At 60.3% G+C, this 15,633-nt stretch overlaps 1 protein-coding gene across 1 annotated transcript in view; it reads left to right on the forward strand.

Moving 5' to 3' along the window:
* ITGB3 (integrin subunit beta 3) overlaps nt 1-15,184 on the forward strand; it is a 43,114-nt gene extending 27,930 nt beyond the window's left edge. The window contains exons 7-15 of the mRNA XM_077806271.1: nt 576-671; nt 1,316-1,405; nt 2,116-2,250; nt 2,734-3,163; nt 5,824-6,046; nt 6,820-6,920; nt 7,911-8,027; nt 11,379-11,545; nt 13,031-15,184. Of these exons, the coding sequence (XP_077662397.1) occupies nt 576-671; nt 1,316-1,405; nt 2,116-2,250; nt 2,734-3,163; nt 5,824-6,046; nt 6,820-6,920; nt 7,911-8,027; nt 11,379-11,545; nt 13,031-13,099 (1,428 nt within the window). The 3' untranslated portion in view covers nt 13,100-15,184. The remainder of the gene's footprint in view (nt 1-575; nt 672-1,315; nt 1,406-2,115; nt 2,251-2,733; nt 3,164-5,823; nt 6,047-6,819; nt 6,921-7,910; nt 8,028-11,378; nt 11,546-13,030) is intronic.
* Nucleotides 15,185-15,633: the final 449 nt, after the last annotated feature.

Genomic DNA, 15,633 nt, shown 5'->3' on the forward strand with positions numbered 1-15,633 from the left:
CCTGCCTGCGGGTGGCGGGGAGGGAAGTGGGTCCCTATGGAATATGGGAAACCTTCCTGGGTCCTCCGTGCAAACCTGGACACGGGTATGGGACGGGAGTTCCTGGGGAATTCGGCAGGCAGGTAAACAAAATAATAAGATGGTGGGGGGCGGGGGGGGGCTTGCGCACGAGAGCACGCAGATAGCTATGTGTAAATGCAGGAGTGTGTGTGTGTAGTTGTGTGTACACATGTGGATGTTCATGGTCCATGTGTGTGCACCTCTGTAAGACAGTAAAGGGAGGATGTGTGCTGATTGCAGGGCTCCCCCAGCCATGTCCCGGGGGAACAGCCTGTGGGATTGGGAAATCCCTACCCGCATGGGACGGCAGAAAGAGGAGGTGCAGGCTGCTGAGGGCAGACAGAGCTCCCACCTCCACACAGGCCTCCGGGGCAGGGAGGGAAGTACAAGCCGGGCCGGCAGGGCCTGGTGAGACATGTTGTGCGGTAGGGCTGTGGGGGATTAGATGTCTCAGCAGCTGATGCGCCTGCGGAAGGACCAGCCCCCAAGGCCTGACAACTCGTTTCTCCCTCCAGGACTATCCCTCGCTGGGCCTGATGACTGAGAAACTCTCCCAGAAAAACATCAACTTGATCTTTGCCGTGACGGAGACCGTGGTCGGCCTCTACAAGGTGACTGCTCCGTGCTGGCGTCCTGGATGCCCCGCCCACAGCCTAGGAAGCTCCGCCCCCAATGGCAGCTCCCTCCCCTCCCCAGCACCTGAAGAGCTCAGCACACCCAGGGCCACCCCACAGGACAGCTGGAGCTGTAAGCTGACCCTCTAGGACATTTGCAGGCAGCCCCCAGGGCCAGGCTGCCTAGAGCCACCCATGGCTGATGAAAGCAGACACTGCGTCTGCCCACAGTCTGCTCCCAAGTGGCTAGAAACCCTTTCGCAACCCTTCCCGGGCCTTTAGTGACCCTCAGCTCTCCGGTCTCAGGTTTTATGGCCTGGCCAGTCACCCAGCAAGGCAGCAGCTGAGCTGGGAACAGAGCCCGGCTTTCCTGGCTCCCAGGCCAGAGCTCTGGCCATGGCCTCACACTGCCTGTGTTTGCAAACACGAGGTTTGACCCACCCCTGCCCCGGTGCACAGCTTTGAGCCACATGGCAATTGCCGTCTTGATGCCCCAGGAGAGCAGCGATGCTCTATAAAGCCAGTGATCTGAGCTTTGTGCCAGGCCTTGGTACTGAAGCCCTGGCATGCCACGGTCGCCCTGGGCATCGCCCTCTTGCCCTTCCCTAGCGCATCCGGGATGCTGTGTGTTTTCTTGCCAGAACTACAGCGAGCTGATTCCCGGCACCACTGTGGGGACCCTGTCCAGAGACTCCAGCAACGTCCTGCAGCTCATTCTGGAGTCCTATGGGGTGAGTGTGAGCAGCGGGGACTCCATGGCCCACGGCGCCTTGACAAACCCAGGGCAGCCTAGGGCATCTCCCAGGGCCGCTGCCTGCAGCAGTTTTGGGGGGTTCCTACTGGGGTCTCCTCACTTGGGAGGAGCCCCGTGTCAGAAGCAGAGCAAAATGGGGGGTGCTTCCACAGGATCTCAGCCCTTAAAGAGGCACCTGCACTTTGGCAACCCCGTCTCACCCCCCGAGCTCCCTGGATCCAGCTGTGAACATCTGCCTTAGCGATGCACAGAGGAAGTGAGGTCATTCCATTTCCCACCTTGTCCCCTTCCCCTTGGCAGCTGTCTCTCCCCCTCCTCCTGGCAGACAGGCCGGCCCTCTGGTTGATGTCTCGGCGGCAGAGGAAGGACCTTTGGCTAGCAAGCCTTTCCCCAAGTGCACCCCGGGGACATGCGCTGAGCTCGCTGCTCTAGGAGAGCCTCCCTCTCTCCCTAGCAGGTCACCGGTTCCAATCCAGCCCAGGGCGGTAGCTGAGAAAAGTTGTCACCATGTGACAGCTTCTTGGTGACTCCTGAGAGATGGAGCCGGCTGGCCCTCTCTGCTTCTCCACAGGCCTGCATCTAACTGCGCTGGGTACTGGGGAGAGCTCCCCACTCCCTGGGCTTGGCTGCCTCCTCTCGATGCCCTTTCCTAAATCCGGGGCGTGCGCTGTTTCTCCCTCCCTCCAGAAAATCCGCTCCAAGGTAGAGCTGGAGGTGCGAGACCTGCCTGAGGAGCTGTCCCTCTCCTTCAACGCCACCTGCCTCAACGACGAGGTCATTCAGGGACTCAAGTCCTGCGTGGGACTCAAGATAGGAGACACGGTGAGTCTTGCCAGCTGGCAGCCTGCTGGGAGGGAGATCATAGAGTCATAGAAGATCAGGGTTGGAAGGGCCCTCAGGAGGTCATCTAGTCCAACCCCCTGCTCAAAAAAGGACCAATCCCCAACTAAATCATCCAAGTCAGGGCTTTGTCAGGAGCCGGCCCAGCACTCTGGGATCATCCCACGCCCCAGCCCTGGACGCGTTCCCCAGCCTCTGCCCCTGCGGAAGAAGGTCACAGGCTTGTAATGTCTTCCATGGCAGGGCTCTGCTGGGACGAATACAAAAGGGGATGCTACACTGAGCCTGTGGTTCTCTCCGAATGGCTCGCTGCCAGCCTGTGCTGCCCCATGTCACCAGGCAGCGTCGGGTCAAACATGCCTGGAAGGGACTGGCGGCTCTGGGTCTCAGGCCTTGCAGCCAGGTGGCCCCTGCTGTGCTTGGAGCAGCCCTGCCTCAATCGAACCCCGGCGCTTCCCTCCCCAGGTGAGCTTCAGCATCGAGGCCAAGGTGCGGGGCTGCCCCCAGCAGCGGCAGAAATCCTTCACTATCAAGCCCGTGGGCTTCAAGGACAGCCTGACGGTGGTGGTGAACTTCGACTGCGACTGTGCCTGCCAGCAGCACGCCGAGCCCGACAGCCCCGCCTGCAACCAGGGCAACGGCACCTTCGAGTGCGGCGTCTGCCGCTGCTACCAGGGCCGGCTGGGCTCCCGCTGCGAGTGCTCCGAGGAGGAGTACAGCCCCGCGCAGCAGGACAACTGCAGCCCCGGCGCAGGGCAGCCCCTGTGCAGCCAGCGGGGCGAGTGCCTCTGCGGCCAGTGCGTCTGCCACACCAGCGACTTCGGCAAGGTGACCGGCAAGTACTGCGAGTGCGACGACTTCTCCTGCGTCCGCTTCAAGGGCGAGATGTGCTCGGGTGAGTGGCGCCACCCCAGCACCAGCCCCCTGGCCCTGGCCTGCTGAGGGGAGCTCGGAGGGGTGGGGAGTTCCCTCGGCTGTGCTCTCCCCATCCGTATTGGCACCGAGCCAGTGCTGGGTCTAAGATGCCGGGAGTCATCCAAGATCCGACGGCAGCTCCCCTAAGGAAAAGGGGGGTTCACTCTGATTGTACTCCAGCTTGTGTCATTCCACACGGACTGCCTAAAATTCCAGGTGCAGTTGGATGCAGGGTGTCTGTTGTTGTACAGTGCTGTGTAGCAGCTGCCAGGTCCCACCCCAGAGGTGGCTGCATTTCAGTGGCTTAACCTGAGCAGATGGCAGGAGGATGGCAGGCCTGAGGAGACCCCTTGCAGCAGGGCAGGCTGGCCCCAGTCGCCTTGCTCCCCCTTCTTGAGCCAGCTGGGTTAACACCACATCTGTTTATTTCCCTTGGAGCTTCTCACGGAAGCAGCCAAGCAAAGCTGAGCAGAGTTCACAGAGGGAGTAGGCAGACAGCCTGACTCAGAACAGCATGTCCTGAAAGGGGGCCAGCGAGCCCCTGCCCAGCTCCCCTCTGCGCAGGCTCCCTAAACGCTGGGAGATGCACACACAGCTCACTCCAGAAAGAGCCCCCGACCACGCCCAGCCGAGAGGAGCCTTGGCCCATTCCATCAGCAGGTTCAAACCCATGACATCCCCAGGGGGCCCAGGTGGCAGGAGAGGGGGCAGCCACTTGACCCAGCAGCACTCAGGGAAATCCCCAGATTCCCCCAAGAGGCTTTACCCCTTCCCAGGCACCGGGCCCTAGGGCGCAGACCTTGGGGGTTCCCATAAGGTCCCTGGGGGCTGGTCTGTGTCTGAACCACCCTGCGTGGGGGAGACAGTGCCTCAGGAGAGCTGGCTCTGCCCCTTCCCAGCCCAGTGTTTGCCCACCCCCCTTGCTGAACTGAGCCCCCCCCGAGGTGGATTCCCCACTGGGCTCCTGTCCCTAGCACACCCAGCACCTCTGTTGCTTTCTGCTCTGACCACAGCATTGCCTAACCCCCCTTCCCTTCCAGGCCTCCTTATCCGCAGTTATTGCAATGCAGGTGGGAGGGGCAGGCCTGTTTTTCCCTAGTGAGCCCTCCAGATCTTCCAGGGCAATGGGAGAGTGTCCCGGTGACTCACAGCAATAAGTGTGCTCAGCTGGAAGGACTGGCTCCCCGCCCCCCGCACTGTATTCACTCTGGGCCAGTTCGTCACACTCTTCCCTGCTTGTTGTGCAATGCGATGGCTCCGGATGTTTGGCCTGAGACAGGGGGCTAAGCTGGTTATCAGAGACAGGGGGCCAAGCTGGTTATCAGGACGATGACAAATTGATGACACCCAACAAACAAACAAGCCATGGGGAGGAAGGAGGTGAGTGGGCGGTTTATCACCCAGACAGGGGTCTGTCATTCGGGGGAGAGGGTAGCAGTGTAAAAGCCCCATAGTGGGCGGAGGCAGCCTATGGAGGGCCTGCTCTTAGTCACACTGCTGTGAATCTGGAGTCAATCCGGAGTCACTCTAGTAGGGGCCGAGAAGTTAATGAGATCAGCTGAAAGGCTCATGGGTGGGGCTGATCCGTATCTCACACTGCTCCACCTTCCCCACTTTCTTGGTGCTTGTTGTGAAATTAAAATGGGGGCGAGAGGAAAGTTTATACCGACGTCCTTCTCCCGGATGCCTTGTGCCAGCTCCCAGGCACCTGTCGGGCTACGTCTGCACCCCCGCAGCTTAACCGTCCTCCCTCCTTCCTGACCCACAGGACCCACTGCTCTTCCAGCCTGGGGCTCCCTGCACGTAGCTCTCCTGACACCTTTCTGGCCAGTTTTCCTCTGACTCATCCCTAGTTTCCCATTATCTAAAAAGTAACACATTCAGTCTGTCCAGCAGCGACGCTGCACCCGGGGCTGAGCAGAAACTGCAGCCCTGGACAGTTTTCCCAAGGAAAGCCTAACTGAGGGGCTGCGGTCCTGCTCCCAACCGCAGCGACCAGCAGAATTTCCCAGGGTTCCAATGAGGGCCGGGGCCGGGGGGGCTTGTGCTGGCTTTGCTGTGGATCCAACACTCCAGCTAGGTTTGCTGGGATTTTTGGGGCCAGAACCAAACCCCATGAGCCACACAGCCCCAGGCTTGGAGAGGATTTGAACCTGGGTCTCCGTTTTGCAGCACGAGTCCCAGTTCAGAGAACCTGGGTCTGTTTCCGGAGCAGCCCTACCCAAGGAGAGGCCCTAGGACTTAGGGGTCAGGGGAGGAAATGAGCAAGAGTCAAGATTTCCAACCAAGTGTCTCTTTCGCTTTCTAGGCTCATTCCAAACTGACAGAGAAAACCCCCGTGGCCCAAACTCAGTGCTCCCTGACCGCTGCCTCTCGCCATCCCAGGGGAACCAGACTGGGGCAGAGTCCCAAGCAGCTTTGCAATGAGCTGCAGAGTTCAGATCCCAGTGGGGTGGTCTGTTTTACAAAGGGCCAGGCTAACAGACGCATCGCAACGTTAGGGGACGTCAACAGGTGTGGCTGCCCAAGTCAGGACTAGCATGGGGTGCTGCAGGCCAGGATAAGGTGGCAAAGCTGCTGGGGGGGAAACCTAGGTGGGCGGCCTGCAGTCACTCCTGATGCCCTTGCGTTCGCCCGCAGGCCACGGGCAGTGCAGCTGTGGGGACTGCCTGTGCGACTCGGACTGGATGGGGGACTACTGCAACTGCACCACCCGCACCGACACCTGCATGTCCGGCAACGGTCTGGTGTGCAGCGGGCACGGCCTCTGCCAGTGCGGGAAATGCGAGTGCACCCAGGCCGGCTCCTACGGGGACACCTGCGAGAAGTGCCCCACCTGCCCTGATGCTTGCACCATCAAGAAGTGAGTGGGGCTGGGGGCCAGAGTGCGCTGCTGTAATTCCAGGGGGTTAGACCTGGCCTGGGGAACACTGCTGCTGACAGGCAGGGCAGGGCCCGAGGCGGCACCCAACTCAGACAAGCTCATTACACCCACACCTGGTGGTGCTCGCTTGGGTTCCGGGCTGCAGGGATCTCAGCAGGTGGAGCTGGCGTGGGCTCAGTGCATGGGTCCCGGTGGCACCGCAATGGGAAGCGTCTGCCCCAGAAGAAGGCTGAGCTCTAGATTTTGTGGGATGCTGTGACTGCAGTCTGGGGCGGGGAGGAGGCAGGTTTGTGAGACCCTGATGCCAAAAGGCAGCTAATCTTCCAGCGTGAAATCAGGGTGGATGCAGGGCAAAGGGTCGCTCCTCTGTGGGAGAGTCAGAATCAGGGTCCCCCTCCCTGGGATCCCTGCGGGAAGCCTCCCATGCACTCAGGGGCTTGGCAGGAGGCAGGGTCAAGACCAGTGGCCATGTCAGGGGCCAGGCCCCATCGGAGAGCACAGGGGATCCCCACTGGGAATGGAGGTGCTGGGAAGCAGGGACATAGGATAGGGGAACAATGTGAAGCAGATGGGGGGACCCTTCTCCCCTCCCCTTCTCCATTTGGCAGAGCTGCTTCAGGGATCCTGCGGGAGCCCCCAGCTGTGAGTCTGATTTTTGAGCCCCAAACCCAAAGGCTTCCCGGGGAGCCCTGGAGCTGACTGTAGCATCCGCTGATGTTCCTGTCCTTTGTCACTTTTCTCCTCCTCCTCAGGGAGTGCGTGGAGTGTAAGAAGTTTGAGAGGGGGACCCTGACAGAGCAGCAAACCTGCAGCCGCACCTGCCGGGACGAGATCCAGGAAGTGCAGGAACTCGGTGAGCAAGGGAGGAGCTGGGCTGTCAGCCGGAGTCTTGGACGCCTGGCAGGGCAGTGGATCATCAGCGTTTGTCACCGCAAGTGCCGGGGAGGGAGGCAACATACAGCAGAGAAATGAACAGCAGATGTAAACTGCTGGAGGCTGGCAACAAGATCTCTGGGAGCCAGAGCTTTCCCTTTGAGTCAGAGCCAGGAAACCGGAGCAAGAATCCAAACCGATGCCCCAGGCAGAGGCCACCCGCTGCAGGGCCTGCAAGACGAGACGCTAAAGGCTGCTCGTTCCTGGGGGGACTCACTGGGGCTGTATAGAGACGCCCCGCACAGTGAGGTACAAATGCATGCCAGCTGGTTGGTAAGCCTGCAGGCAGGTGAGCTGAACTGGGCACTCGGACAGCGAACTGAGTGTCGCTAGCGAACGTTCGACGCACCTGACCTCCACTCGGCCACCTGCCTAATGCAGCCGGAGCTCAGCACCCTGCCCGCTGAGCATCATCCCCGCCCCCTCCCCTCCCAGCGTGCCCAGCCCCAGCCTCCTTTCCCTGGGCGCTGGCCAGGAAAGCGAATACAGAGCTGGGGCCCCATCCCACTCCCGTTGAGCTCTGTGGGAGGTGGGCCCTGCCATCCGTAAGAGCAGCATCAGGACATGGTGGGTGCCCCTTGGGATTTCACACCTTGCTTGGACACACCCAGCCAGCGCCGGGATCCTGGTGCCCACGCAGCAGTGGTCGCTCTGAGCAGCGGGTCAAGGGCTCTCGGTAATAACCCCAGTGCTGAGGTGCGGCTTGGGGATCTCAAGGCAGGGTTCAGCTCCTGTTTTAGCCTGGACCCTGGCCCAACATAGGCTTGACTTTCTTCCTCGTTTAGACAAAGCCTCCGGGGGAACTCGCAGGCCTGGCCTCAGCTTCACTGTCTGTCCAGCTGGGCAGCATCTGTTAACCCCACCCGGGGCGCATGGTTTGGGCTGACGGCCTCTCCTTCGCCCCCCGCAGGTGACACGGGTAAAGACGCGGTGAACTGCACCTACAAGGATGAGAACGACTGTGTGGTGCGGTTCCAGTATTATGAGGACTCCAGCGGGAAATCCATCCTTTATGTCGAGGAGCCAGGTGAGACAGGGAGCGAGCGATAGCCCAGGAGGGTTAGCCCCCGGGCTGGCCCTGCTCCTGCCACTGGGAGCGGAGATACGCAGCCAGGCGTCCCTGAGGAGCCCAGCTTCTGGATGGGATCTCTGCAGGGCAGGTCAGCTGCCCTTGGCTCTGTCCAGCCTGGACAGCTGCTTCCCCTCCATGCGGGGTGTCTAGCCTGTGATCACAGGGCGGGACTGCAGCCTGAGCTGACCGAGTTTGAATCCTGCTAGCAGTGAAGCTGCGCCAGCTGCAGAGCCCTGGGTGCTGGGCGGGTTTGTACAGCTCCGGACCCAAGCTGCTTTCATGCCCTGTGATCACAGGCTGGACATGCCCTAGGAGTAGACAGCAGCTTGGCCAGGGATAATAGGCAGGGTGTGAATTTCAGCCCAGGCCTATTCCATACGGTGGTGGGAGGTTTATGGCACACTGCAGGGACAGGACCTGAGCTGCTGGGGTGTAGGTTTCATGCTCCCCTTTCTTCCTTGAACCCATCCCCCTGCCATTCACTGTCTCTAGAGAAACACCCAGTGCAGCCAGTGGGAATTCACCCAGGAATTGGGGAGGAGTTGGCATCCGGTGCCCCGGTGGCTGCTCCGTTGGTTGTCCAGCTCTTCTGGGGGCTCCTCTCCCCGCCTGCTGCCCTCTCCCCCTTTTGGTTACTTCTCTGTCCTGCATCTGCCTTTTATCCTAATCCACTTCTGAGACACCCCCCCTTCACCCTTGGCCAGGAGACGCAGGTCCCTGGCTCATGACAGAGTTGGAGACAGGCCCAGATCCAGCCCACTGGCCAAGATCTGAATTCAGGATGCCACCAACAAACCGGCGATCGGCCCCAATGGGTTCTCCAGGGAGGTGGGGTCCAGCACACATGGGGGCTGCACAGGAAGTCTCCCCATGGCTGGGTGATGTGGATTTAATTTCTAAAGGCAACAGGCATTCTAATGAATAAAGCAAGAGCCAGGGGGTCAGGACAGCTCGGTTCTAGTCTTATTTATATGACAGTAGTGCCTAACAGAGGGGGGGGGTGTCTGTGTTTATACCCCTCCGAGGGAAGTGACAGAACATGTTGTTTCCCAATGCTAACTGTGAGCGTGCTCAGAGTCCTAATGCTGCTGGGCGTTGTTGGGAAATCTCAGGGACTAGCACCAACCAATTAGCCCACATTGCATGCCAGCATCTGCCCCGTGGGTAGCAAATAGCCTTTCCTTGCCCTGGGGCTACAGGCCCTTCTGTTCTCGGATGCTTCCCTGGCTGTTTTCTGAGGCTGAATATGATGAACTGAAACGATTCTGCCTCGTGTTTGGCAGCCCCGGCTCAGGAGCGGCTTTGGGCCAAAGTAGCTGGAGCCCAGGTGGACTCTGGTCTCCGTCACACAGTTGTAAGCTTCCACGCTTCACGCTGCCGGGAGAGCGAGACCCATCCCCTTGCGTTCAGAAAATGCAACCGAAACATGAGGAACAGAACAAAGAACCTCTGTGGACACGATCCATTTCCTCCTCCAGGCCCTATTCATACAGACTGGCCCCGTGTAATGAGTTCAGGTCCGGCAGCTTCCCCAGATGTCCGGGGCGGGTGGAAAGCCTCGGCACCTCTCAGGCTTTGGTCCCCCTTGGGGTCTGCTGCGGCCTCTCTCTGCCAGTGCGACCAGCCCCTGGGGGATACCTGGCTGACCGGCCTTAGGCCAAGAGAACGGCATGGTAGGAGCAGGCCGGAGCACCCTGCACTGGGGGAGCAGACTAGCCGCGGGGGCTGCCCGAATGTACACCAGGGAGCAGGATTTAAAGCCGCCGTTTGCCTGTCCTGACTGGTGCGGCTCGGACGCGGGGCCTGGCCGTCTGAGAGGTCTGAGTGAGAACCTGACTAGATTGTTCCTTGTTGTTTCACGCCATTCAGCACAGAGACTTCCTGTCTCCATCTCCCTGTGCTTTGCTCAGCACGTCCCTGCAGCCAGCGTGGGCTGCAGAGACCAGACGTCCCCTCTGCACGGCCCTGCCTTGTCTCCACAGCTCAGTACTATGGGCGCACGTCGGGGAGCCGAGCTCGGTAGAGACCTCGCCCTGTCCAGAGAACGCCTGGGGCTCCCTAGCTTTGCAGTGACCCCTGTGCACTGCAGCGTAATCTGGGGGAGCCTCAGGGCTCTTTCGGCCCCAGCCTGGGCATGGACAGAGGCATGTCCCCTGTACAGAAGGGGTATAACACCAGGTCCCACGCAGATCCGCAAGCAGGAGGCAGCCACTGCCCTGGCGCATCCCATTGTAGGGGGCCACCAGCAACCCCAAGCTTTTCCCCGAAGGCCTTGAAAAGCAGCCGCCAGCTGTAATTACAGTCAGGCTGCCGAGGGCTGGGCTGGGCCCGGCAGACAGGAGGGCAAGGGTGGCTCAGGTTTGTTTGGGTTGCGTGCTGCGTCAGAGCCTGGGGAGCGGGTGTGTCCCCTCCTCCGTCAGACACGGACACGCCCAGAGGTGTTAGCGGATGCCACAGGGCACATAGCCAGCCAGCTCAGCGCAGGGGAGGGGTGCGGAGGAGGGAGCTTCAGACAGATCGAAACATGAGCAAAGCCGCAAGAACTGCGGCCCGTCAGTGGGTGCTAGAGGCCAGCTACTCTGCTCCCAGCCCCGGAGCCCAGGATTCGCCCATCAGATGTGTGGAGGAAAGCAGGTTAACGAGAGGAGACCAGCTGGCTTGAGGACAGGGGAGGTCCCAGCCTGATGTACGACCTGGCCCCTGTTCTCAGAGCATCAGGGCACCTCCCAGTCTGTATCACGGTCGCCCTCCCAGCACCCCGGGAGCCAGGGCACGGATCCCCGTTACAGTCGGGGCAGGGAGGCTCAGGGACCTGCAGGTCTGTCCCCGCTGCCACATGCCGCGTTCCTTGCATTTCTAGCTATGTGATGTGAAGCCAGCATACGACACTTGACTGGGAATCTCTGCCCTTTGAAGGCGGTGTCCTCCTCTCCCCCCTCCGCCCTGGTAGACCCTAGCATAGAGAGCCCTGCCCCTGGCCCTGCTGACACGTTGGCTGGGGCGTTCAAAGGAGCCAAAGGGAGCGAGGGTGCATTGCAGGGGGATTTGGGTGCTCAGGCCCCTTTGAAAACCTCACCTGTCGGCCCAAGAATAACGCAGTGGGGATGCTCATGTGCTTCAGTGCAGGAGGCTCTGGCCCTGTGCGTGGGCGAGCGATGCAGCCCTCTAGTAGCACAGGATAAGAGATCTGCTACTGCTGCTGGCCGAAGGCGTTCTTCTGTTGCTTAGCTGCGTGGAGGAGCTGCAGGATATGCGCTGGGTTAAGCAGGCAATGGCCGAGCACTAATTCCCTCCTTCCCTTGCCAGACTGTCCCAAGGGGCCAGACGTCCTGATGGTTCTGCTCGTGGTGGCAGGAGCCATCCTGCTCATCGGCCTGGCCGCCCTGTTCATCTGGAAGCTCCTGATCACCGTCCACGACCGGCGGGAGTTCGCCAGGTTCGAGGAAGAGAGGGCACGGGCGAAATGGGACACGGTAAGAGTCGGGTGGGCAGCCTGCTCCTCTCCCTCCGTCACGGTGTGTTGGGGTGACTGTGTTCGGCTGCTGTGCCCCGCCCCCCTCTGTCAGATGCCCTGGGTGTCTGGGCCTGGCGGGTCAGAGGGGACCGGGGTAGGTCCTGAGAAGCCAGGAGATGCTCTGCAGGAAGGGTGCTGGGAGGGGAAGATCAAGAGCCTTGGGGAGGGAGAGCCCAAGTCTGGCTACAGGGCACTGCCCTCCGGACACATGCCAGTCAGCAGGGCTGCACGTGTGCAGGAGAGAATGTCCCAGTGGCCTCCCCCGTCCCCTGAGCACTCGTCCCCAGCACGTCCTTCTGACTCACTCTCCTCCTGCTTTTCCATCCCTGCGAGCGGCCCAGCACGGCTGGAAAGGCTGAGACACATGGAGTGCGGGGAATTCAGCACCAAAGGGGGAGGGGGGCGGCTGGGTCTGTGGAAGGTTTCCCCCCCCCCTTGTCCCCCCACTGCATGGTTCGAGGCAGCACTGCACCTTTCCAGGGGCCCCCGGCAGGGCATGAGCGTCTGATGACATTCTTAGGCCCCGTTCTTTGAAATGTAGCGGTGCTGATAACAATGACACTGTCCTCCTTGGCTAGAGCCAGACACTGGGCAAAACTCACTGCACACAGCGCTGACCTGCTACCCCAGCCCCGGGCTCCCCACACCCAGCTCTGCCGCTGCCTCTCACTCCCGACCCGCAGCCCCCTGTTACCCCAGCCCCGGGCTCCCCACACCCAGCTCTGCCAGCCTGCAGTGCCAGTGCCCCTCAGTCCTGGCGTGCAGCCCTTGATCCCTTCCAGGCTGACACAGTCCTGTTTGAACAGGGTGGCGAAGTGGAGAAATGTCCCTGAGGGCGAGGCTTCGGCATTCTCTTTGGCTGACCCCTAGGGAGGATTTGAACTGGTGGAGAGAGGCTGCTGCAGTCTGGGCCCCTGTCTGTTGGCACACAGGCACTAGAATGAGACATCAGAGAGTGAGAGGGAACCTGTGTCCTCCTCTCCATTTGAAATTACCCAGCCCCTTTCTTACCAGTGCTTGGGACCAGGGGGCTGAAGTTATGGGTCAGATTTCCAACCGAGTGCAGCGCCCGGGTAGGCAGAGATATTGCCCAGGGTTCCGCACACAGATCTGGCTGTGTCAGGATGGGAGCAGATTGTGCTGAGCCCATCTGGAAATCAGGCCCCAGCCGGGCACGCTCAGAACGGACCCTAACTCTGCTCCCCGAAATTCTTAAATTACCCAGCATGCTCTAGCAGTGAGGGCACTGGAGTGGGACCCTGGAGACCAGGGTTCTAGTCCCAGCTCTGCTACTGACCCGCTCTGTGTCCTGGGGCAAATGGCTCTGTGCCTCAGTTTCCCCATTTATAAAGGAGAGATGATGCTATTTACCTTCCCTTGGTGCTTTGCGGCCTGCTGGTGAGCAGGGCTGTGTGGCGCGACGTCCGTTGTGTTTCTGTTACAGGCCAACAACCCCTTATACAAAGGCGCCACCTCCACCTTCACTAACATCACATACCGCGGGAATTCGTAAGGAGGCCCGCCTTCCCCGGCGCCGGCCCTGGGATCCGCTCCAGTGCTGGAGCATTTCATGTTTACAGAAGAGCCGGTGTGGGTGTGTCTGTATAATTTAATGATGATCCCTCAGGCTGGGGCCAAGGACTTGGCGTCTGTGTCACTTCACTGTATCGCAGGGCTGGGCCTCTCCAGCCACGCCACTGTCCCATCGTTACCTCGGCGTGCCCAGGGGAGGCCTGCCCTTCTGCACATGGAACAAGGAGAAGTCGGCTTCGCCACGGCGTGCGTGCGGGCCGACCCGCAGGGACTGGGAGCTCCGTTCGAGATGGGAGTGTTCGTGGCTGAGTCTGATGGAGGATGGACGAGAACAGCGCGGCCTCAGCCCATCTCCCTGCCTTTCTCCAGCCCGGAAGGAAAAGCTCTGAACGGCCTTCTTCCCCATGTGGGGCACGTCCTGCACACGACTAGCCCAGCCTGGGTGCAGGACCCGCCTCCCCGACTGGGCAGTGCTGCTCCCCTCCTGGCCCGCTAGCAGAAAGCGCTGCCCTGGAGGGACGCCGGACCTGCTCCCACAGTGGGCCACTGGCCCAGTGCTCTTTGCAGTCACAGGCTCCTGACTCTGGTCCGGCTGCTTCCTAGGAAGGTAGAAACCATGCAACCCCCACGAAGGCCCTGGCCAGGCCGTGCGCTGCTTCCTCGCCCCGCACCGCCTCACGTTTGTACACAAAGCAGATGATTGTAGCATCCACTCTGCCAGTGCCCCAGCGGCTCCCTGACCCCGGGGGCAGGTTGGCTGCGTGCTGGGCCGAGCCCCCTGTGTCAGTTCTCACCCCTGTGACACAGGGGAACACAATGGGGTGTGACACCAGCTCTCCCCGGACCTGCCCCACCCCAGCCTAGATCCACCAGGGTTTCCAACCCACAGCAAGCAGCCAACAGACCTGGTGTGTCACACAGGGCCACTCAGGTCCCCACCACCCCGTGCCTCGGTTTCCCCCTCTGTACCATGATGCTGATGCTCCTTTGCAATCAAGCGCTGGGAAGTGCTAGATAGTGGTAATGCAAAGAAACGAATAAGGGGCACTCCAGCCACTAGCGTGGGGCCAAATTCCCCCCAGGTGTCACTGCAAGGAAGTGGGACACTGGGGAATTGGCCTCTGGGACACAACCTCTTATCTCTCTCTCTGGAACAGCAGCCAAAGATTGGGGGGACCTTCCTGCTGAGGGGCTAGCGTAAGAGACGCGGGCTCAGGGCTCCCAGGTTCTCCTCCTGCTTCAGCCACTAGCTCCCTGCATGACTTTGGCTGTGCCATGCCAGGCCTCAGTTTCCCCATCTGCCAAAAATGGGTCTCCTGGCCCGTACCTACCTCCCAGGTGGCTTGCAGGGCTTTGTGAGTGAATGTTAAAGTGCTTTGAGATCCTCAGCTGGGCAATGTTCCAGCCAGGATACGTGAGATTGTCACTTCCACCAGTGGTTTTGTGGGGCAAGGGAAGGGGGAACGTCGTCAGCTTTCCAAGCCCGAGCTAGGGAGCAAATTCCCCTCCTTGCAGGACAGCGGCCAAGGCCTGTTTTCGGGCCGTGCCTGGAACCCGCGCTGCCCACGAGTTCTTGGTGGCTACTCTGCAGATCAAGCAGCAGCAGAGTCAGACATGCTGCCCCCTGCCCTGGATAAGCACCAGCACTGCCCCCTCCTGCCAGGGCAAGGAGCTACCCCACAGCTCTTCCCTCCTGAGCGGCTGCAACCCAGGTGCCCAGAGCCTGCAGCACAGGGCAGGGATGGCTGGCACCCATGCCCAGCTCCACTTTAGCTACTGTCTGCTCCCTTTGGCATCTAGACGACGTCAACCCAGGATAGTCGCGAGGTGCCCCCTGACCTCCCAGACGCACCTGCAGGGGCATGGGGGTGGAGCTCTGATGCCAGCTGGCTGCCCCTTTGAGAACAAGGGTAAGATCCCAAGGGCTGGGGAGAGGAGGGGAGTTTGGGTCTGTCTCCTACATGGCGCGAACTCCAGAACTGATCACAAACGAGCCCAGGGCGCAACTGAGATCGGCCCAACCTCAGACTTTACATACAGCACCGAATAAAAAAGTTTTGCACTATCAAGGGCTTCCAAGCGTGTCTGGTCTTTGGCTGCAGGCTGTGGGGGCAGTGCCCGGCGACAGCGGTAATGGCTGGTATCTCCTGCGGGTGGCTGCTGACAGTTTCAGCAAATTGGAAAGTGGGAGGGGAATGGGTTTGCATTAGAATCATAGAATCATAGAATATCAGGGTTAGAAGGGACCTCAGGAGGTCATCTAGTCCAACCCCCTGCTCAGAGCAGGACCGATCCCCAATTAAATCATCCCAGCCAGGGCTTTGTCAAGCCTGACCTTAAAAACTTCTAAGGAAGGAGATTTCACCACCTCCCTAGGTAACGCATTCCAGTGTTTCACCACCCTCCTAGTGAAAAAGTTTTTCCTAATATCCAACGTAAATCTCCCCCACTGCAACTTGAGACCATTACTCCTCGTTCTGTCATCTGCTACCATTGAGAACAGTCTAGAGCCAT

This window comes from Eretmochelys imbricata, chromosome 27 (genome assembly GCF_965152235.1).
Source record: "Eretmochelys imbricata isolate rEreImb1 chromosome 27, rEreImb1.hap1, whole genome shotgun sequence".
Classification (NCBI taxonomy): Eukaryota; Metazoa; Chordata; order Testudines; family Cheloniidae; genus Eretmochelys; species Eretmochelys imbricata.